Source organism: Schistocerca piceifrons, unplaced genomic scaffold, assembly GCF_021461385.2.
Source record: "Schistocerca piceifrons isolate TAMUIC-IGC-003096 unplaced genomic scaffold, iqSchPice1.1 HiC_scaffold_2510, whole genome shotgun sequence".
Taxonomy (NCBI): domain Eukaryota; kingdom Metazoa; phylum Arthropoda; class Insecta; order Orthoptera; family Acrididae; genus Schistocerca; species Schistocerca piceifrons.
Window position 1 is genome coordinate 1,096,186 of NW_025728455.1, and position 24,227 is coordinate 1,120,412.

General features: G+C 42.4%; 1 protein-coding gene and 2 non-coding genes across 3 annotated transcripts in view; 1 reads left to right on the top strand and 2 right to left on the bottom strand.

Moving 5' to 3' along the window:
- The window catches only part of LOC124743676 (ankyrin-3-like), a 57,924-nt gene that overhangs the window by 27,632 nt on the left and 6,065 nt on the right, over positions 1-24,227 (bottom strand). The window contains exons 2-3 of the mRNA XM_047248853.1: positions 18,095-18,229; positions 17,925-17,972 (exon numbers count right to left, since the gene is read on the bottom strand). Of these exons, the coding sequence (XP_047104809.1) occupies positions 17,925-17,972; positions 18,095-18,182 (136 nt within the window). The 5' untranslated portion in view covers positions 18,183-18,229. The remainder of the gene's footprint in view (positions 1-17,924; positions 17,973-18,094; positions 18,230-24,227) is intronic.
- On the bottom strand, positions 8,264-8,338 carry Trnas-uga. Its single transcript has one exon. It is a non-coding gene; the product is annotated as a tRNA-Ser (tRNA).
- On the top strand, positions 8,673-8,747 carry Trnas-cga. Its single transcript has one exon. It is a non-coding gene; the product is annotated as a tRNA-Ser (tRNA).

Genomic DNA, 24,227 nt, shown 5'->3' on the forward strand with positions numbered 1-24,227 from the left:
TCATTAGTCTACTGACTGGTTTGATGCGGCCCGCCACGAATACCTTTCCTGTGCTAAACTCTTCATCTCAGAGAAGCACTTGCAACCTACGTCCTCAATTATTTGCTTGACGTATTCCAATCTCTGTCTTCCTCTACAGTTTTTGCCCTCTACAGCTCCCTCTAGTACCATGGAAGTCATTCTCTCATGTCTTAGCAGATGTCCTATCATCCTGTCCCTTCTCCTTATCAGTGTTTTCCACATATTCCTTTCCTCTCCGATTCTGCGTAGAACCTCCTCATTCCTTACCTTATCAGTCCACCTAATTTTCAACATTCGTCTATAGCACCACATCTCAAATGCTTCGATTCTATTCTGTTCCGGTTTTCCCACAGTCCATGTTTCACTACCATACAATGCTGTACTGCAGACGTACATCCTCAGACATTTCTTCCTCAAATTAAAGACGGTATTGGATATTAGTAGAATTCTCTTGGCCAGAAATGCCTTTTTTGCCATAGCGAGTCTGCTTTTGATGTTCTCCTTGCTCTGTCCGTCATTGGTTATTTTACTGCCTAGGTAGCAGAATTCCTGAACTTCGTTGGCTTCGTGACCATCAGTTCTGATGTTAAGTTTCTCGCTTTTCTCATTTCTACTACTTCTCATTACCTTCGTCTTTCTCCGATTTACTCTCAAACCATACTGTGTACTCATTAGACTGTTCATTCCGTTCAGCAGATCATTTAATACTTCTTCACTTTTACTCAGGACAGCAATGTCATCAGCGAATAGTATCATTGATATCGTTTCACCTTGTATTTTAATTCCACTCCTGAACCTTTCTTTTATCTCCATCATTGCTTCCTCGATGACCAGATTGAAGAGTAGGGGCGAAAGGCTACAGCCTTTTCTTACACCCTTCTTAATACGAGCACTTCGTTCTTGATCGTCCACTCTTATTATTCCCTCTTGGTTGTTGTACATATTGTATATGACCCGTCTCTCCCTATAGCTTACCCCTACTTTTTTCAGAATCTCTAACAGCTTGCACCATTTTATATTGTCGAACGCATTTTCCAGGTCGACAAATCCTATGACAGTGTCTTGATTTTTCTTTAGCTTTGTTTCCATTATTAGCCGTAACGTCAGAATTGCCTCTCTCGTCCCATTACTTTTCCTAAAGCCAAACTGATCGTCACCTAGCGCGTTCTCCATTTTCTTTTCCATTCTTCTGTATATTATTCTTGTAATCAGCTTCGATGCATGAGCTGTTAAGCTGATTGTGCGATAATTCTCGCACTTGTCAGCTCTTGCCGTCTTCGGAATTGTGTGGATGATGCTTTTCCGAAAGTCAGATGGTATATCGCCAGACTCATATATTCTAAACACCAACGTGAATAGTCGTTTTGTTGCCACTTCCCCCAATGATTTTAGAAATTCTGATGGAATGTTATCTATCCCTTCTGTCTTATTTGACTGTAAGTCCTCCGAAGCTCTTTTAAATTCCGATTCTAATACTGGATCCCCTATCTCTTCTAAATCGACTCCTGTTTCTTCTTCTATCACATCAGACAAATCTTCACCCTCATAGAGGCTCTCTATGTATTCTTTCCACCTATCTGCTCTCTCCTCTGCATTTAACAGTGGAATTCCCGTTGCACTCTTAATGTTACCACCGTTGCTTTTAATGTCACCAAAGGTTGTTTTGACTTTCCTGTATGCTGAGTCTGTCCTTCCGACAATCATATCTTTTTCGATGTCTTCACATTTTTCCTGCAGCCATTTCGTCTTAGCTTCCCTGCACTTCCTATTTATTTCATTCCGCAGCTACTTGTATTTCTGTATTCCTGATTTTCCTTTCATCAATCAACTGAAGTATATCTTCTGTTACCCATGGTTTCCTCGCAGGTACCTTCTTTGTACCTATGTTTTCCTTCCCAACTTCTATGATGGCCCTTTTTAGAGATGTCCATTCCTCTTCAACTGTACTGCCTACTGTTCTATTCCTTATTGCTGTATCTATATCGTTAGAGAACTTCAAACGTATCTCGTCATTCCTTAGTACTTCCGTATCCCACGTCTTTGCGTATTGATTCTTCCTGACTAAAGTCTTGAATTTCAGCCTATATCTGCTCCTGGGTACGCCTTACAATCCAGTATCTGATTTCGGAATCTCTGTCTGACCATGATGTAATCTAATCTTAGAGGTACGTAACTTAAAAATTGTGCGAGCGTTAATCATGGCGAGGTCAAAGAAAAGACACTTACTTACAGGGCATCGTTGGGTAACAACTCTGAGACTGTAGTATCTAGCGATTTGGTCAAAAACATCTACTCCATCCTTAGTGTCATTATAAAACTTCACTGTTTCTGGAAGTTACTTCTCAGTATTCTCAGTCTTCTGACATCCAGCATGCATGTTACTCAGGATACGGATATATTTTCCGTTTTCCCATCGTAATCTGTGAGGAGATGGTCGCCTGACTTGTGAGTGTGTTGCATACAGTGTGTCGTCTCCACTTCAGCGCTCATCTGCCTGTTTAATTTAGGTGAAGAAGCTGTCAGTCGTGACGTTCCATAAGGGCGACGCGACTGACATCTGCTGTAGTGTAAGAGAACTGTTAGCAGTGCTCCAGACAGTAGTGTAGGGAGGGGGGGGGGGTGGTGGGATTCTGCACTGTATAATATGTTGTCTCGAATGAAAAACAGCCCACAGTTGCTCTAAATTTTGTTTATTTTAAATCTAGACCAAGGTTTCTGGTATAATAATATAGCCGTCTTCAAAACTCATACACACAAATAAATGAATAATGTCTTAGACCAGCAGCTGTGTCAAGACAAATAAAATAGTTTCAAGACACATAAGCCTGTTTCGAACATAAATAAAATTACATATGGCAACGTATGTCCTCCGCCACTACCTCTGTTATACTGTCGCTGCCACGATGAAAGTAATGAAGTATAATATGTCATATGTTATTCTGTAGTTTTGCAATGTTACTCCGCGTAGTTCTGCATGTCGCCAGTCCATAGAAAACGGAAAGCCTCGCTGACATAATGTATCATTCGAGAACCGAATACTTCGTATTTAATGTTCTTTTTGGCCCGAAGTACAATATACTCTAACAGCTCGTGAATAACGTCGAGGCGTGCCCTGATCATATTTAGTGACAGCAAACCGGTGTTACCTCATATCAAACTGTGCGTTAAATAGGTATGGGTCAAAAATGACCCACATTGTACTACTGGTATAACAGATAAATTTTTCATACTTCCAGGTGTGTGAGCTAGGGGGGATGAAATTTTGGTAAGTTGTACAACCCCATAAATGATGAAAAGTCACGGGAGCGTTTCGTCGTGCGATGATTAGAGAGGCGGGTAACGGCCTCGAAAATCCATTGTGGGTCAAAAATGACCCACATAGTACTCCTAGTAGAAATATTGTTCTTCACAAGTCTGTACAACAATACGACATTCTTCCTGTGTCAAAATAATAAGTCACGTGAATACCCACATATCCTTAACGACACCATTTGATCCAGCACATCTTAGATTCCACCTTCAATGAAGTGGACAAAGTCATGACGAAACTGTATTACTAATGGTTTGTGACAAAACGGCGACAAATCAGCGTCCATGTACCTGTCGTGGATGGCCACGTACTCCGACACTTTGTTGCTGATTTAGGAAATTAAATCGCTGGAGGAGTAAAAAGCGAGGAAAAAGTGATAATCCGAACAAAACATAGAAAAAAGATGTTAGCCTCTAAAACTGACTGCTAACACGCCAGTAAAATGCTTCCAAAAGCGCGTTTGTTGTGTTGCATCTTGTAAATGTGTGATCTGGACTCTGTGATGTAAGGAACTGAAAAACGGAATACTTTTGAAATGTGTTGTTAAAGGCACACCGTGAAAAGTCAGAGGGACTAATAAGATAACAAATAACGAAATCAATAAAATAATGCTGGCTAGAAGGGGTTTGTTGATTATCTGTTTAGGTGAAATGGACATATATATATATATATATATATATATATCATCAGAAAAATACCAGAGGAAGTCCACGGTTGAAGTTCGAGAATCAAACTACGAGAGATGCCAGCTGCTACAGCCACACAGAGGTGGCAAAATCATGGGATAGCGGTATGCACTTTCACATATGGCGGTAGTCCAGCCTACAAAAGGTATGAAGCGGCAGTTTATTGGCCGAGCTGTCGATTGTATTCAGGTGATTCACATGAAAAGGTTTCCAGCTTGATTATAGCCGCACTACGGGTATTAATAAACTTTGAACGCTGATTAGGAGGAGGAGGTAGACAAATGGGACATTCCATTTCGGAAATCGTTAGACAATTCAACATTTGGAGATCCACGGCGTCAAGAGTACCTCTGTCCACAAACAAGGCAGTGGTCGACGGCGTTCATTTAGAGGCCGAGAGCAGCGGCGTTTGTCAGTGCTGAGAGGCGAGGAACACTACGCGAAACAACCGCAAAAATCAATGTGATACGTACGATAAACGTATCCGTTAGGACAGTGCAGCGAAATTACGTAAATGGGCTATGACAGCAGGTGGACAACGTGAGTGCATTTGAATAACGGCGGGACTTCCCCTGTAGCCCTTCTCCTGTGCTCGTGATCCCACTGGTTGGACCCTAGACGACTGGAAGACGGTGGTCTGATTGGATGAGTCCCGATTAAAGTTGGTAAGATCTGATTGTAGAGTTCGAGGATGGTGCAGACCCCGACGAAGTCATGGCGCAAGTTGTCAACAAGACACAGCGTAAGCTGGTGCTAGCTTCATACTGGTGTGGACTGTGATTACATGGAGTGGACTGGGTCCTCTGGTCCCACTGAGACGATCATTGGCTGGAAATGGTTATGTTTGGCTGCGTGGAGACAATACACGATCGGGCTGTAACTATGAGATAAGTATTTGTTCGGTAAGTATAAAAAAAAATTGATTACCACATGAAGCTACAACAATTCCAAAACTTTTCTGTGCCTAATGCAATTTATATATTTTCCCTCACTTTGCAAATTTGCCAGTATCGTACATTCAACTTTATTTAGTATACTCTGCCAAAGAGGACGGTGTCTTCTGTAAGTACTGTTTGTTTTTCGCTATGGCGAGTCTGGTAAAGGTAGTAATCAAAATGTTAAAGCCCTGGAAAACTCCAGGTTTCTGGTGTGGAAGCATGATCTTCAATATTTCAACATCCAGGCGTGCAGTACTTACTATATAGCTACTCTAATCCATTGTCAAAATTTTGTTCACATGATGATGAACAAGGCAAAAGATATGAAACATCGCCAGGACTAAGGCTTGGTGGAGCAGGTGGGAAGGAAACAGAAAAGGGCTAGACCCTTTCATCGATGTGGTGATTATCTGTGGATGTCAGGAGATTGCATTAAGGCCCCCTTAATGACTTAGATCCTACTGAAGTTGATAAACAAGATGACAAGTACATGGGTAACTTCCGTGCAATTATAAAGCATGTTTCTGAGGACAGGCCTGTGACTGTGCTGCATCTATGTGGGGGAATTCCTGTGGGCCTTATGCATTCATACAACAGAACTACCATTTAGCTGTTTATTCTCAGTGTGGAGCTCATAATTTCTGCAAAATCCATCTGTTTTTCGTTATTGAGTATCCCAGTTGAAGCAAAAAAATTTCTTAGTTCCATTATTGTCTGTTCGAAAGGAAAATTAACTGTCACAATTTATAATTACAATCAGACTATACCTCCTCTGCGTTTCCAAACAAAATACAATTCAGTGGATTTGGCTCCACCTAGATCCCTGGAGCCGGAACTCAACATTGAAATGACCAACAATCAGTGAGAGCTCTTTTCCAAATCAGAAGCCTACTTCTCGCCGCTAAGTTGTCGTCATCGATAGCGTAGAGACAGTAGCATGAATCGGCCAACTCTCGTCGATGGGAACCGTCCACAGTGATCCCTGGGTTTCCTTAAATAGTTATTCTTCAGGAAGAACCGTGCTGTCCCACTCTAACTCGTGACCGTATACGGGCACGGTTTGCGATAAGGCCAGCGACCTCTTACTTTTGCCTTTCGAGATATCTATTGGTCTGTAGTTCTTGGTGCGCCTTCTGAAAATCTTGCGTGGCTGTTATGGACTGCATGAGTGTTACATTCTGTGGCATACATGGTACAACCATAATTCATATTGCCACTGCCCGCCATTCTCCCCCAAAAGTGCATCTAGGCCACAGCAGTCCCTGGAGGCCTCGACCGTGTTGGAGCATTCACCATTCTGGGGGGGGGGGGGGGGGGACTGGATCCACTTCTATTCATATGGGATGAGAACGTGACGAATTGTGGCTGGCCACAGGAGGTCTTGGGTTGGGGGAAATGGTAGATGGCGCAAAGAGAGTCGCATTACAGGCATCTGGAGTGCACCCATTAGTGGTTTGTATCCATGATGGGCCCATACATCATACATATGCCAGCAGCAACAGCCTCTTTGCAGCAACTGGAATTCAAACATTGCCTGCCAAATCAAATGGAGAATAAATGGAGGGTGTCCACAGCTGCACTGGATCCTGCAAAGAAAACCTACACAATCCATTGATACAAGAAGGTATGTGGCTGTTCTGATTCTAGGGAAAATGGTGATTTGTGAGGATGACCATGTGGACTGATGAAATTAAATTGAATAGCAAGAATCAGAATTCTGTTGATGATAATTGGGGCCATTGTCAGTGACAAAGGCTTGTGTGACGCCTTTAAGGGAGAACAACCATGCAACAATCTGGATCGTCTTCGCTGAGGTTGTGAATGGCATGAAAAACACAAAGCAGAACCCACTGCTCACAATCAAAATCAGACGCCACACAGATCCAAGCAATGGGCCAGCAAAGTCCAAATGAAGACAGGACCAATGAGTCACCATAGGAGGCCATGGAAAATACTGACAGGAGGGCACAGCTTGCTTGTTTTGACATGTGAGGCACCCTTTCACCATTCTCGCATTAAATGTCTCCATACCCTTCCAGTGGATGTATTGCTAGGAGAGTCAAAATGACTTCCCAATGCCATAGGGTTCTGGGAATGAGGACCTGAGCATGGCCCATCGCGACCTTTATCAGCGCAATGTGATGCAAGGATAAAGACTTTTGCTGCGTGCCGGCCACGGTGGCCGTGCGGTTCTAGGCGCTGCAGTCCGGAACTGTGGGACAGCTACGGTCGCAGGTTCGACTCCTGCCTCGGGCATGGATGTGTGTGATGTCTTTAGGTTAGTTAGGTTTAAGTAGCTCTAAGTTCTAGGGGACTGATGACCTAAGATGTTAAGTCCCATAGTGCTCAGAGCCATTTGAACCATTTTTTTGCTGCATGCTACAGAAGGCTTGGAGGTCTGGGTACATGAGACATTACTTTGTCTGCAGGCTGTCTTTCTGTTGTATAATGCAAATCCTCCTGGAGGACATGGCCTGTCACTGTGTGATATCCCACAAAGCGTGCATCACTTGGAAGATGGGTCTTTGATGATGGCAGTCTCACTGTCCTCATGAAAACAGACTTCTGGATCCTCATGAAATTCTGGGTTGTGACTAACATGAAATCGCGATAGGATATCGGCATTGGCATGGGCGGCATTAGGGTGATATTGGATACAATAGGCATATCCTGAGAGAAACGGGGCCCACAGTAGCAAGTTGCCGAATACTTAAGAGACGCATTAGAGGCTTATGATATGTCATGAGTGTGAAACGGTGGCTATAGATGCAGGCAGGGAAGCGTTTGCTGCCAAAGATGATGACCAAAGCCTCCTTTTCTATGTAGTTCCGCTATCCTGCTGTAAGTATCTTGGATACAAATGCAGTGGGTCGCTCCACGCCATTCTCAATATGGGACAAAAGTCTGCCAGTCAGCATCGGCCACTAATACCAATGGTTTCGTTGGATTGTATGCCATGAGACAGGTAGGTCGAAGAGGGCCTTCTTCAGGTTTTGGAACACCTTATTATATTAGGATGGCCACTTCCAGGGAACTCTGTTACAGAGCGAGTGGTGCCAGCATCGCTGAAGCATGGGGCACGAATGGTCTATAACAGTTTGGCTGACTTCGGCTGGAATGCATCTATCGAGGCTAGTAATTTTTGGATGGTAGGCACACAATGTAGTGTGAGCCATACGCCTGATGTCGTGAAGATGTGTCCTAAATATTCGATCTGGTGGATGAAAAAATAACATATGCCAAAATGAGATTTTCACTCTGCAGCGGAGTGTGCGCTGATATGAAACTTCCTGGCAGATCAAAACTGTGTGCCCGACCGAGACTCGAACTCGGGACCTTTGCCTTTCACGGGCAAGTGCTCTACCAACTGAGCTACCGAAGCACGACTCACGCCTGGTACTCACAGCTGTGAGTCGTGCTTTGGTAGCTCAGTTGGTAGAGCACTTGCCTGCGAAAGGCAAAGATCCCGAGTTCGAGTCTCGGTCGGGCACACAGTTTTGATCTGCCAGGAAGTTTCATATCAGCGCACACTCCGCTGCAGGGTGAAAATCTCATTCTGGAAATATCCCCCAGGCTGTGGCTAAGCCATGTCTCCGCAATATCCTTTCTATCAGGAGTGCTAGTTCTGCAAGGTTCGCAGGAGAGCTTCTGTAAAGTTTGGAAGGTAGGAGACGAGGTACTGGCAGAAGTAAAGCTGTGAGTACCAGGCGTGAGTCGTGCTTCGGTAGCTCAGTTGGTAGAGCACTTGCCCGCGAAAGGCAAAGGTCCCGAGTTCGAGTCTCGGTCGGGCACACAGTTTTGATCTGCCAGGAAGTTTCAACATATGCCAAGTTTACAACAAAGGTAAGCTTCTGTGAATGGGGAGAAGAACAACATCAGCTGTATAGTTTCCTACAACCAGAAAATTGTCAAGGTAGCTCATGGTCCCTGAGACGTCCTTTAAGTGTAGCTCATCGCCCCCCCCCCCCCCCCCCCCCCCCGTGAACCATGGACCTTGCTGTTGGTGGGGAGGCTTGCGTGACTCAGCAATACAGATGGCCATATCGTAGGTGCAAACACAATGGATGGGTATCTGTTGAGAGGCCAGACAAATGTGTGGTTCCTGAAGAGGGGCAGCTGCCTTTTCAGTACTTGCAGAGGCCACAATCTGGATGACTGACTGATCTGGCCTTGTAACACTAACCAAAACGGCCTTGCTGTGCTGTTACCGTGAACAGCTGAAAGCAAGGGAAACTACAGCCGTAATTTTGCCCGAGGGCATGCAGCTTTACTGTATGGTTAACGATGATGGCGTCCTCTTGGGTAAAATATTCCAGTGGTAAAATAGTCCCCCATTCGGATCTCCGATCAGGGATTACTCAACAGGATGTCGGTATCAGAAGAAAGAAAACTGGCGTTCTACAGATCGGAGTGCGGAATGTCAGATCCCTTAAATGGGCAGGTAGATTAGAGAATTTAAACAGGGAAATGGATAGGTTAAAGTTAGATATAGTGGGAATTAGTGAAGTTCGGTGGCAGGAGGATCAAGACTTTTGGTCAAGTAAATACAGGGTTATAAATACAAAATCAAAGAGGGGTAATGCATGAGTAGGTTTAATAATGAATAAAGAAATAGGAGTGCACGTAAGCTACAACAAACAGCGTAGTGAAAGCCTTATTGTGGCCAAGATAGACATGCAACCCATGACTACCACAGTAATACAAGTTTATATGCCCACTAGCTCTGCAGATGATGGAGAAATTGATGAACTGTATGATGGGATAAAAGAAATTATTCAGGTAGTGGAGGGAGACGAATATTTAATAGTCATGGGTGACTGGAATTCGAGAATAGGAAAAGGGAGAGAAGGAAACATAGTAGGTGAATATGGATTGGGGATTAGAAAAGAAAGAGGAAGCTGTCTGGTAGAATTTTGCACAGATCATAACTTAATCATAGCTAACACTTGGTTCAAGAATCATAAAAGAAGGTTATATACATGGAATCATCCAGGAGATACTAGGAGGTATAAGATAGGTTATAAAATGGCAAGACAGAGATTTAGGAACCAGGTTTTAAATTGTAAGACATTTCCAGGAGCGGATAAGGACTCTGACCGCAATCCATAGGTTATAAACTGTAGATTGAAACTGAAGAAACTGCAAAAAGGTGGGAATTTAAGGAGATGGGACCTGGATAAACCGACTAAACCAGAGGTTTTCCAGAGCTTCAGGGACGGCATAAGGGAAGGATTGACGGGAATGGGGGAAAGAAATACAGTAGAAGAAGAATGGCAAGACAGAGATTTAGGAACCAGGTTTTAAATTGTAAGACATTTCCAGGAGCGGATAAGGACTCTGACCGCAATCCATAGGTTATAAACTGTAGATTGAAACTGAAGAAACTGCAAAAAGGTGGGAATTTAAGGAGATGGGACCTGGATAAACCGACTAAACCAGAGGTTTTCCAGAGCTTCAGGGACGGCATAAGGGAAGGATTGACGGGAATGGGGGAAAGAAATACAGTAGAAGAAGAATGGGTAGCTCTGAGGGACGAAGTAGTGAAGCCAGCAGAGAATCAAGTAGGTAAAAAGACGAGGGCTAGTAGAAATCCTTGGGTAACAGAAGACATATTGAATTTAATTGATGAAAGGAGAAAATATAAAAATGCAGTAAATGAAGCAGGCAAAAAGGAATACAAAGGTCTCAAAAATGAGATCGACAGGAAGTGCAAAATTGCTAAGCAGGGATGGCTATAGGACAAATGTAAGGATGTAGCGGCTTATCTCACTAGGGGTAAGATAGATACTGCCTACGGGAAAATTAAAGAGACCTTTGGAGAAAAGAGAGCCACTTGTATGAATATCAAGAGCTCAGATGGAAATCCAGTTCTAGGCAAAGAAGGGAAAGCAGAAAGGTGGCAGGACTATATAGAGGGTCTATACAAGGGCGATGTACTTGAGGACAATATTATGGAAATGGAAGAGGATGTAGATGAAGATGAAATGAGAGGTACGATACTGTGTGAAGAGTTTGACAGAGCACTGAAAGATCTGAGTCGAAACAAGGCCCCAGGAGTAGCCAACATTCCATTAGAACTACCGACGGCCTTGGGAGAGCCAGTCCTTACAAAACTCTGCCATCTGGTGAGCAAGATGTATGAGACAGGCGAAATGCCCTCATACTTAAAGAAGAACATAGTAATTCCAATCCCAAAGAATGCACTTGTTGACAGATGTGAAAATTACCGAACTATCAGTTTAATAAGTCACAGCTGCAAAATACTAACACGAATTCTTTACAGGCGAATGGAAATACTGGTAGAAGCCGACCTCAGGGAAGATGAGTTTGGATTCTATAGAAATGTTGGAAGACATGAGGCCATACTGACCTCATGACTTATCTTAGAAGAAAAGCAAACCTACTTTTCTAGAATTTGTGGACTTAGAGAAACCTTTTGACAATGTTAACTGGAATACTCTCTATCAAATACTAAAGGTGGCAGGGGTAAAATACAGGGAGTGAAAGGCTATTTACAATTTGTACAGAAACCGGAAGGCAGTTATAAGAGTTGAGGGGCACGAAAGGGAATCAGTTGGTGGGAAGGGAGTGAGACAGGGTTGTAGCCTCTCCCCGATGTTATTCAATCTGTATATTGAGCAAGCAGTAAAGGAAACAAAAGAAAAATTCGAAGTAGGTATTAAAATACATGGAGAAGAAATAGAAACTTTGAGGTTCACCGATGACATTCTAATTCGGTCAGAGACAGCAAAGGATTTGGAAGAGCAGTTGAACAGAATGGATAGTGTCTTGAAAGGAGGATATAAGATGAAAAACAACAAAAGCAAAACGAGTATAGTGGAATGTAGTCGAATTAAGTCGGGTGATGCTGAGGAAATTAGATTAGGCAATGATACACTTAAAGTAGTAAAGAATTTTGCTATTTGGTGAGCAAAATAACTGATGATGGTCTCAGTAGAGGGGATATAAAATGTAGACTGGCAATGGCTAGGAAAGCGTTTGTGAAGAAGAGAAATTTGTTAACATTGAGTATTGATATAAGCGTCAGGAAGTCGTTTCTGAAAGAATTTGTATGGAGTGTAGCCATGTATGGAATTGAAACATGAACGATAAATAGTTTGGACAAGAAGAGAACAGAAGTTTTCGAAATGTAATGCTACAGAAGAATGCTGAAGATTGGTAGATCACATAACTAATGAGGAAGTATAGAATAGAATTGGGGAGAAGAGAAGTTTGTGGCACAACTTGACAAGAAGAAGGGAGCGGTTGATAGGACTAGTTCTGTGACACCAGGGGATCATAAATTTAGCATTGGAGGGCAGTGTGTAGGGTAAAAATCGTAGAGGGAGACCAACAGATGAATACACTAAGCAGATTCAGAAGGATGGAGGTTGCAGTAAGTACTGGGAGATGAAGAAGCTTGCACAGGGTAGAGTAGCATGGAGAGCTGCATCAAACCAGTCTCAGGACTGAAGACCACACCAACAACATAGTACCTCCAAGAAATTGATGTAACTTTGTCGATGCCAAACGGAAGCTATGTATATTGGAGCAATCCAAAAGGAGTGGCTATGATGTTTATGATTTCAGTCTCCTGGGAGCCGTTACGCAGTGTGAGGTGTAGATACGCATCATGAAGATCATTTTGGGCAAATAAGCATAATGAAGATCATTTTTGGCAAATACCATAGACCCAGCGAGATGTAAACAGTGTTCTGAAGCATGGGAGTGGTATATCTGACGACTACAGATTGGGCATTCACAGTGTCCTGGAAGTCACCACCAATGCAGCCAGCGCCTGATGGTTTCTCCACAGTCAAATAGGAAGGGCCCTTTGGCTGTGTGTTACTGGGATGAAGACGCCCTCATCCTGAAGATGTTGCAAGTCCTGTTGAGGCTTATCCTGGTATGCAAACTCGACGCTACGGACCTTAAATAATTTTGGAGTTTGGAGCTGCAGTAGGTGTAAGGGATATATGCGACTGGATCCCCAGGATGCTCACTGGCAGAACACTGGTCCTAATTTAACCAAGATGTAGGTGGTGTAGGGAGAGGCCCAGTGCTTGGACTGCATGAGAATTGGCGCAGAACTCAAGCCCCAAGGCATGGAATAAGTCTATGCTGGACAGGTTAGAGACCTGAGGGGCCACAACCATCAGAATCCAAGCTGGAGTTACTGTAACGCCACAGTAGCGTTTGCTATGGAAAAGTCCTCTAACAGGTATGTCCTGTAACAGAAATGGTGTTTTTACTAAAACTACATAACTCTGTTGTGCAGGGGTGCCTGGAGGAGACTTAATGGCTTGTGTAGCCCAGTCGATTACTGTAGCTGATGACCCAGTGTTAGTCTGGAAGGTGACTGGCTTGCTTTACAACTTGACTTGTATAGACAGCAACTGAGTGGACTGCAAGAGTATAGATAGGTACCAGCGCCGCTTCTGTAAAATATGGTTGGGAAGAATATTCCTTGGTGTCGCCCAGTCATCAGTCCACAGACATAGAAGTGGAGGTGTTGCAAATTTCAGCTTTGTGGGCACACTAACACCTAGTAACACAATTCACCTTGTGGAAATGGCATTGAGGACTGTCCCTGACTTGTGCTACAACCAATGTTCTTCCAATTTGGGTTATGTGGCAAATACCAGAATTGGGTCTTCGATAAAAGCTGCTGCTGTGGCAGCCTGCTCAGAAGCTCGAATGATAGGAAGTCATGAGATGAGCAATGGATCTTTGAGGTTCAGAAGATTCTATTGGAGGTTTTCATCAGGAAAGTGAGCTAAAATCTAGTCACAGATGAGAGCTGATGCACAAGGGATGCATTGTGGCACATGGGGACCAGCTTTCCTGGGAGAGACCCCGGACCCTAGCTATTGATTTAGGAATGTAGATTCTGACAGCTAAAGAACTTGCATTGAGCCGCAGCAATGTGTATCTGAGCATTGAAGTTTTATACGGCTTTCATGCATTCATGGCTGGACTATGGGTGCATGGTTTATGCACTGACGAGGCCTTTTGATTTGAATTGACACTGTCCACCTTGAGGGTCTGCAGTTGGCCACAGGTCGCTATAGGACAAGTCCCATACCCAGCCTATGTGCAGAGGCTGGGGGGGGGGGTCACCAGCAGCTCCACCTACTGCATCAGGCATGCAAGTTCCTCACAGCTCCAACTTCACCCACACTCTATAACGTTGCTCATCCCACTTATTTCCTACCGTTGAAGAGCCACAATGCCATTTGCGATCCACGTGCACCATGTGCTGGAGTCCCTCAGTGAGGAGCCAGTACTGCCCCAAATCCAGGGTTTTAACTGCCTGCTGCCATGGTTACTGGAGAGACCCAGAGTGATTTTAGATTTGGGGCGCTACAAGAGAGATTACACTCCTGCTTCCGCTTTTAATGACATATTTTCTGACATTTTACCTGGGCACCACAACAATATAGCTGTTTTTATGCACTTATCGCTACAGGGGGATCCTGTTGGTTGCTATGTTTTTTTGACAGATCTTGTCCTCAAGATCAGACTGCCTTAAGCGTTTACTGTCTTTTATGCAGAATTTTATGCGATCTTGCGGTCATTGGAGTGGGTGAGACGTTCTTCCAGTGATAAATTTCTTGTCTCATCCGATTTTCTACGTTCCCTTCACCCTGTGAGACGTTCGTACTCAGCAGGGAAGCTAGTCTCTGCTCCATCTACAACGACTGGGGATTTAGGTGTCTTTTTGCTGGGTACAAAAACACATCGGAATTGTGAGGAATGAAAGGACAGATCTGGCCGCCAAGAGGATTGTCTCGATTCTCAAGTATTACAGTGTGCCATCCTCCTGTATGCTATCACCTCGATGTTGAGTTTAAGAGTCTTGCATCCGTGGGAGGGTGAGTGGCTGGAGGAGACTTTGGTCCACAAAGAAAGCTCTGTTCTGGAGAACAGATGTAGCGTAAGTGCATAGGAAACACGACAGAACCCAAAACACATGTGCTGCATTGCACTTCGTAATGTATTCAAGAGTTAATAAGAATCTAGATACTTGTATAGAATTCTTCTACCTAGGAAAAGCGTTCTACAGCGTGAAATGACTAGAAATACCGGGAAATTTGGGTATACAATGATATATATAGGAACACAAAAGAAGCTATAAGAACGGAAGACTATGAGAAAAGAGATGTGCTTAATGAGGGTGTAACTTAATGGAACGGTGTTTCTCCGCCACTGTCTAATCTGTACATTTAGGAAACCGTAATTAAATAAAAGACAAACGTAGGAGATGGATTAACAGTCATGGTTATAAGTGCCATGGGGAAGATTCGCTGAAAACATTACTGTCAGTGAAGATCAGGAAGAATTATTAGGTCTGTTGTGTGGAATGGGGAGTCAAATGAATGCAAATATATACTTAGTGTGAACAAATGAACGATTAACGTAATGAGGAATACCAGAAACGAGATTAGCGTTAAATTTAACGTCAAAGTCTGGGATCACAAAATAGATGAAGGAATTTTGCTTCCTTGAAAGCAAAATTACAGATGAAGGACAAAGTAAGCCGGATTTCAGAGGCAGACATGCAGAGGGAAAGATGGCTTTCCTCCGTCGAAGGTGTCTACTACAACCAAACATAAGGAAAATATTTCTAAGATTTTACGTCCTGGTACGAATTTTCAACATGTAACGTGAGATAACCAGTTCTACTCTGAAGGTAAGAGGTTGGCACAGGGTGGAAGTTGCGACAGTGCATCAGACTAGGCAGAAGGTAAATGACACAAACTGAACAGGTACATGAGATGCTCAGATGTCACTGACATTAGACTTGCAGTGTATATCCTACAACAACTAACTCCCAATATTTTACATGAAAGTTATGAGTCACCTGTCTGTAACCACTGGGTAACTCAACCAAACCATCCTGCCTTCCAGAAATATACATCACATGATGTGGCAGTACATCATGTAAACAGCTGAAAACCTACTCTGGGGAACTAGATGGAATACATAGATATCATTCATGTTTTAATGCAACACTTCACCACAGTATTTGTCTTATCAAAACGAAATACACCATCATATGAACTCTTTAGAAAAAGGTGCCCAACACAAAATTCCAGGGAACTCTAATTGGATGTTACAAATGTGGAGAACCTCAAATTATTAAAATAATTAATTCATACAATCAAATGTATTGAATTCTTTGCAATTAGGAATAAAAATAATTTGGCTTTCAGAGGAATATTCCTATCTTTGTATTTCTGTATACCTTAGAGCGTTGACACAGAAATTGTTCTTCTGTAAATAGCTTGCGTGATTTGACTAAAGCCTTTGTGCTGTTCAGCCTGCTATTAGCAATTATAAAATCAGTAACTCATCAGTTAACCGGCTAAAAACTTGTCTCATCACAGGAAGTTTCTGTGACATCAGAACAAGGAGTTACATTTTTGTATAGCCTAGCGTCCCCTTATGCTTCAAGTTTCTGGTAACAATCTGCACACAGCAGGCGTTAATTATGTGTGAAATTAAATTAATGCTTACAGACGACACCAACGTGGTTACTTCAAATTTATGATCTACAGACATCAATTACGTCCCATTCTAGAATGACATTTTGTTTACCATGTGGTTCCTTGAAACAGTGTACGTATCAACTACATACTCCCGGCCGCGGTGGTCTCGCGGTTCTAGGCGCTCAGTCCGGAACCGCACCACTGCTACGGTCGCAGGTTCGAATCCTGCCTCGGGCATGGATGGGTGTGATGTCCTTAGGCTAGTCAGGTTTAAGTAGTTCTAAGTTGTAGGGGACTGATGACCACAGATGTTAAGTCCCTTAGTGCTCAGAGCCATTTGAACCATTTTTGAACTACATACTGCTTCGAAAATGTAGACCAACTTGTAGTTACTTTCTGTAACGTATTGTTACAGAAAGCAAATAGCAATAATTTGATGGACATTCACTCAGATAGCAATCATAATAGGGAACATGACATATCTCACACTGTGAAGAGGAACATGGTTTATTATTGATTTGCTAATGTTACTAACAAGAGAATCATAATGCTACTGGTATAGTTGCAGTATGTGCCATGTAACTGGCTCTTAAGGTCATACCTGTCTTCCTAAAATAACCATTATTTCCAAGAAAAGAGAAACTAGTATGTTGTTCAAAATAAACTGACGGAGTAAGTGCTACAAGTTATCTATATAGATGGGAATACTTAACACTCCTTCAAAATTTACTGTTTGTGTCCATGTGAAGGTTCTATGGAACTATGTTTTACATGAAAGCAAATCTTCAGCTGAACCACAATGATGACATCCACTATTAATTTAAAAACTCTGCCACTTATGAAAGGACACGTTGTAAGCAAACGTACCATAATTTTGAACCCATATCTCAATGAATTTAAACAGATAAGAAACAGGGATATAACGTAGTCAGCACAAGCATTACAATTTCTGATGGATACCTCCTGAGATGATTACCATTATCAGATTCCTGTTTCTAATTGGTTATATAAATATTGTGAACGTGAGAAGGTTTTTCTGTAGTCAATATAAATTTATGGAAGGCGGTGTACAATGTACTACTGTAATCCTGGAAGACATGTCAAATACCTGTATATCACGACTACTTATGTGAAATAGATTCTGTTTAGCTTCGTCTATTCATGTGTTATATTGATCTAGACGGGACCACTAAACCTTTATGAAAATAATTTAGAAAAAGGCCATGATTACCACTCTCAAGGTCTACCAACACGTATGTAACACATATGTAAACTGTATTCCAACTCATACCGACTATAAAAACAAAAGTAATAATATAGAAACTCAGTGAACTTAGAGATTTTATGCATAATAATCAAATGACCCAAATCAATTATTAAATCATCAAATACGCCTACCAATGAGATAAGTTTGCACTGCATGATTTTCTTGAACCATGAAAAGTTTCTGGAAATAATGGAAAATTATGACACTTACTCATATTGTCAGTTCCAAAGTGGTAGACTGTGACTTCGGGATCTAATCCTGAAAAACAAATATATAAAATACTTAATGAAAATATTGAATATGTTTTTCATTACCTACTAAAACTGGTTATTCATTATCATATACAGACTTACGTCAATTTATACAAGTAAAATCTTTACCTGTACTGGGATGAGAGTCGCTATAGTCGGCAGCAGTGAGAACTGCGACAAAAATGCAGATGAACCAACTAACGCTTCTGCAGAACATGATGTAAGGACAATGCTGTCAGGCCAAATACACAACTGCTGGAGAATCTGTAAATTTATGAGTAAATATATCTCCACAATTCATTTACTTTCAACAAACTGGATAGAAAATCTAAATTAATATAATAACCTAATTTGGATTACGATGGTTAATGCGGAAACCACACTAGGAGGTTCGAGAAATCGTTAAGCTAACTATCCAAGAGTACTCTGTCAAAATTTCAAAGCGAAATTCGCATTCGTACAGAAGGAAATTCTTCCCATATAAGATTTATCAGGGGATGAATTACTGGAGAAATGTGTAGGTGGCCACACACAAAATGCTAATGAAACTTTTAATTCCACTATTTGGTGATTAGCTCCCAAACACTTGCACTCCGGACTAAAAGTGGTTGATTTGGCGTCGTATTTAGCAGCTGGCTTATTCAATGAAGGAAATTCATCCCTTCTGATGGCCATGAACGAGGCAGGAATTTTAGGAGACACGTAAAGCTTCAGTTATGCCGAACAAATGGATAACCAGCGCGTATGCTGGCAGAATCGACGTAGCGCATTGAAACGAAGGAAGGTCGGATAGCTCGGAAAGCACTGCTGCAGGCGCAAAACGAAGCCTCTGGGAAAGAAGAAGGATTACTATATGGCTCTGGAATCGCAGATCAATTGGTAAGCATTTTACATTATTGTTGACTTCCTTGAACTTCCAGTTTCCAAGAATTGATTTCTCAAACGCGTTCATCTCCAAGTGACTATTTTGACATTTGCGTCCAGTCTAACTCAAAAAGTATTGAATCGATCATTATTAAATGTGATAATATGATTGTGTATAAAATTACTAATTATATGAACCAACTTATGAGGAGATGTCACGATTGCACGGGTATTTTTCTTCTCCTAAATGGAGAAAAAAACGTGAAAATCGCAGTAAATTGTTCCAACGCCTGCACAGTTTTTAATTTTCATTATTTTCACCTGCATTGAGGCTCATATTCTTAGAAAATAAGTTAGTAATGTAAATTCAAATCCTTTCTGATTTCAGACGAAAATCGGAATGGCTACACTGCACGTAATTGGAGAACTATACTCACAATCTTCAGCGGATATCACAGAGCAACTCTGTTATTTTTGGCTGAAATTAATCAAAAAATTCACAAAAACTCACGGACTTTGAACATTGTCTGGCGATTAGACGTCACTTTTATAATACGTCTGTATGCGAGATTTCCACACTCCTACACATCCCTAGGTCCACTATTTGACATGTAATGGTGAGATGGAAACGTGAAGCACCAAATACAGCACAAAAGCGTACAGGCCGACCTCGTCTGTTGACTGACAGAGACTGCCGACAGTTGGAGAAGGTCGTAATGTGTAACAAGCAGACATCTATCCAGACGAACACACAGGAATTCCGAACTGCATCAGGATCCACTGTAACTACTATGACAGTTAGGCGGGAGGTGAGAAAACTTAGATTTCACAGTCGAGCGGCTGCTCGTAAGCCACACATCACGCAGGTAAATGCCAAACAAAGCCGCGCTTGCTGTAAGGAGCGTAAACATTGGATGACTGAACAGTGGAAAAACGTAGCGTGGAGTGACGAATCACGGTACACAATGCGGCCAGCCGGTGACAGGTGTGGTTATCGAGAATGTCCAGTGAACGTCATCTGCCAGCGCGTGTACTGCAAACAGTAAAATTCGGAGGCGGTGGTGTTATTGTGTGGTCGTGTTTTTCATGGAGGGAGCTTGCACCCCTTGTTTTTTTGCGTGGTACTATCACAGCAGAGGCCTACACTGATATTTTAAGCATCTTATTGCTTCTCACTGTTGTAGAGCAATTCGGGGATGGCTATTGCATCTTTTAAAACGATCGAGCACCTGTTCATAATGCAGAGTCTAAGGCGTCTGTAGAAGACAATAATATCCCTGTAACGGACTGTACTGCACAGAGTCCTGATATGAGTCCTATGAAACACCTTTGGGATGCTTTGGAACACCGACATCATGCCAGGTATCACCGAAGAACATCGATATATCTCTTCAGTGCAGCACTCCATGAAGAATGTGCTGCCATTCCCCAGGAAACCTTCCACCACCTGATTGAACGTATGCCTGCGAGTATGGAAGCTGTCATCAAGGCAAAGGGTGAGCCAACACCATATTATATTCCAGCATTAGTGATGGAGAGGCCACGAACTTGTAAGTTATTTTCAGCCAGGTGTCTGAATACTTTTGATCGCATTGTGTATTTTCAAGGTCAAAATCTTACATGAGTCATCTCGCATATATTAAGAGAAAATCAGGCACTCCCTCATACATTACTCACTCACTGTCTTTATGTACAACAAAGCATTTACACATCATTACACAGAATGTTACCAGTTTCCTGTATAGTGGTAAAGTCAAAACCAGTTCACAATAATTGTACAAATCGCACCACTTGTGGAAGTGCACTGTGTCAAGAATGCGAGAGAAGAGCACTGGCAGAGAAACCAACATTCTGGTACACGAGGTCTTGTCCAGGCTGGACTTGAGGGTCGTTCATCAGTCTGTTAGTGAAGTACTGGTGCAGGAAAGAGAGAAGAAGGTAGCGCACGTTTAGAGAAAGCTGGTTTCTGGTACCAGAGAGCAGAGAAGGGAACAGTCCGCAAAGTGCGGTCAGCTACGACAGAAGGCTGAAAATACAGGAGCGTCTGCTCTGCATGGCGACTGCGTCACAAGAGGGCGACACTTGAGTGTCCTCTGCTCCACAGGACGCGCCCAGTGGCAACATGTGACCCCTTTCTCAAGCTTCCCAAATGGCTGTGGGGTACATTCAGCAGAGGAATGAAATCGTACCCTGTCAACGGATTTTTCTAGATAGAGCCCCATATGCTATGCAGGGTTCTACATCTACATCTACGTGATTACTCAGCTACTCACAATAAAGTGCCTGGCAGAGGGTTCAATGAATCACCTTCAAGATGTCTCTCTACCGTTCCACTCTCGAACGGTGTGCAGGAAAAACCAGTACTTAAATTTTTCTGTGTGAGCCCTAATTTCTCTTGTTTTATAGTGATGATCATTTCTCCCTATGTAGGTGGGAGCCAACTGAATGTTTTCGTAATCGGAGGAAAAAGCTGATGATTGAAATTTCATAAGAAGATCCCATTGCGACGAAAAACACTTTTGTTTTAATGATTCCCACTCCAATTCACATATCATTTCTGTGGCACTATCTCCCCTATTTCGCGATAATATAAAACGAGCAGCCCTTGTTTGAAATTATCAGGTGTCATCTGTCAGTACCACCTGATGGGGATCCCACACCGCGCAGCAATACTCCAGAATAGGGCGGACAAGCGTGGTGTAAGCAGTCTCTTTAGAAGACCTGTTGCGCCTTCTAAGTGTTCTGCCAACGAATCGCAGACTATGGTTTGCTCTACGCACAACCTTATCTATGTGCTCGTTCCAATTTATGTTATTTGTAACTGTAATCCCTAACTATTTACTTGAATTTGCAGCCTTCTGATTTGTGTGAGTCATCGCGTAATCGAAATTTACAGTTTTTTTTTATTCAGTGTCGATTCCCATTTTCAACACCACACAGATATCTTATCTAAATCAGTTTACAATTCGGTTTGGTCATCTGATGACATTACAAGACGATAAATGACAGCATCATCTGCAAAGATCCTAAGACGGCTACTCAGTTTTTTCCCTATGTCGTTAATATAGATCAGGAACATTAGAGAGCCTATAAAACTTCCTTGTTGGACGCCGGATATTACCTCTGTTACTCGATGTCTTTCCGTCTGTTACTACGAACTGTGACCTTTCTGACAGGAAATCGCGAATCCAGTTGCACAACTCAGGCGATATTCCATAGGCACGCAGTTTGGTTGGAAGAAGCTTGTGAGGAACGGTGTCGAAAGCCTTCTGGATATCTAAAAATAGGAATCCCCTGTCGATAGCACTTATTACTTCGTGAGTAAAAAGAGTTAGTTGTGTTTTAAAATAATGATATTTTCAGAGTCCGTGCTGATTATGTGTCAATAAATCCTTTTCTTCTCGGTGCTTCATAATGTTCGGATGTACCGATTGGTCACATAGGCGCTGCAAAACCTCATGCTAGTTTCCAGGACAGCAGCTTGGCTGCAGATATGTGTGTAAAAGAAAATTTAAAGTATACATACAGGGCGACTAAAATAAAATTAGCACCGAAAATATTGCGGAGATGGAAAGTGCTGTTGATGCGCAGTTATCACAGAACGTGCAGATAGTCAGGGGCTGTTTATTGTTGGCCAATAAACAGTTTGTAATAATATTTATAAAGTGTATTTTTTGTGCAAAAGTACACTTTTTGAATGGAACAATTCTTATTGACATTAAGAAACTAAAAATAGCGTAAATTATGTTAGTTGATTTGTTGCAGGATTCTAGTGCAAGCTGCTTACAATATAAATACTTTGGAAAGTTGCCACACTGTCACTTGTACAATACCTGTAGTAGTACACACCAAAGAACAACACAAATGCATGCACTAGTTATGTGCATTCTGGGCCGTAACGAGGTAACTGTCCATCACAGGTTGTGTTCAAAATGACCACCAGCAGTGGCAGAACACGTTTCCTATCTGGTATGGAGCGACTGCTGCACACATGCTAGCGTTTCGTCGAACATCTCCGAGCAGGCTGCAGTTATGCTTCGTTATGTATCATTGGGTGTAGTTGGTATGTCCTTGCAGGCAGCGTCTTTCAGCTTTCCCCACAGAAAAAGTCAACAGGCATCAAATCTGGAAAATGGGGCACCTAACGTACTGGTCCTCTGCATCCAATCTAACGTTTTGGAAACAATTTGTGAAGACATGCTGTAATACTCCACGCACTATGTACTGGACAGCGGTCATATTGGTAACACAGGTTCCTCTCTGTGTGCAGAGGAAAGCCTTCTAGTATCTGTGGGAGATGGTTTGTTAGGAGGCTGTGATAGTTGTACGCATTCAGTGTTCTATCTATGAAACTCATGCCTATGATCTGACGGTTTACTATCCCACAGCAATGTTTACACTCCATGGGCGCTGATGTTCCACCTGAGGAAGCCAATGGGGATTGTCAACACACCAATAGCATACGTTTTGGTGGTTTACCTGGCTTCACCACTAGACAAGGTACGTAATACATATGGAGTACTAGTCGCAATTCCCATGTACAGAAGTTAACACGATTCTTATAATTGATCCATGGAGCTCTTCATTGAGGTAGATGTAATGGGGATGGAATTTAGGCTGATGGGGAATGTGTAGGACACTTGCCTGACCCATGTCACTTACACATGCGATTGCACAGGAGGTAAAGTGTTGATCAACTGCAACAACAGGAAGAACGTTAATTTCCCGCTCTTCTGTCATCACTTGCTTCATTCTGTTACGTTCCCTAGTTCTTACACTATCACTTTCACACAACTGATTGAGAAGATGGTCGAGATTGGGATCCTGCCGCAAGCACTGTAGAAGAACAAACTGCATTCTTCCTACACTCTCCATGCACCATGAGCATGTCAGCTTTTTCTGCACTGATAAATCCCGTTGTATACACATGAGCTACTGCTTAGACTGTCACATAGAAAACTGATAGCAGTGCTCTCGAGGAACACACAAGCACACTGTAAACGAACATAACAACATCGATCTAACAACTACGCAGGTCGAATGGCACAAAGAAGTGTCAGTGTGGAAACTTCTCACAACGTGGTATTTCATAACTGGCTTGCACTAGACTTCTGCAGCAAACAGCACCGAAATTCTAGTTTACCCTATTTTTAGTTTGTTACTGGCAATAAGATTTTTTCATTAGGAAAATCGCAGGTACAGAAAATACACTTTCTAAGTATTATTACAATCTGTTTATTGGATAACAGTACTAGACCCTGGCTTCGAATTCATTCTGTGAAAACTGCACGTCAATAGCACTTTCCATTTCCATAATATTTGCAGTCCAAGCTTTAGATGGTTCACCCTGCAGACGCCATACAGAGCACAACCACATATATGTCAAGCGAATTAATTG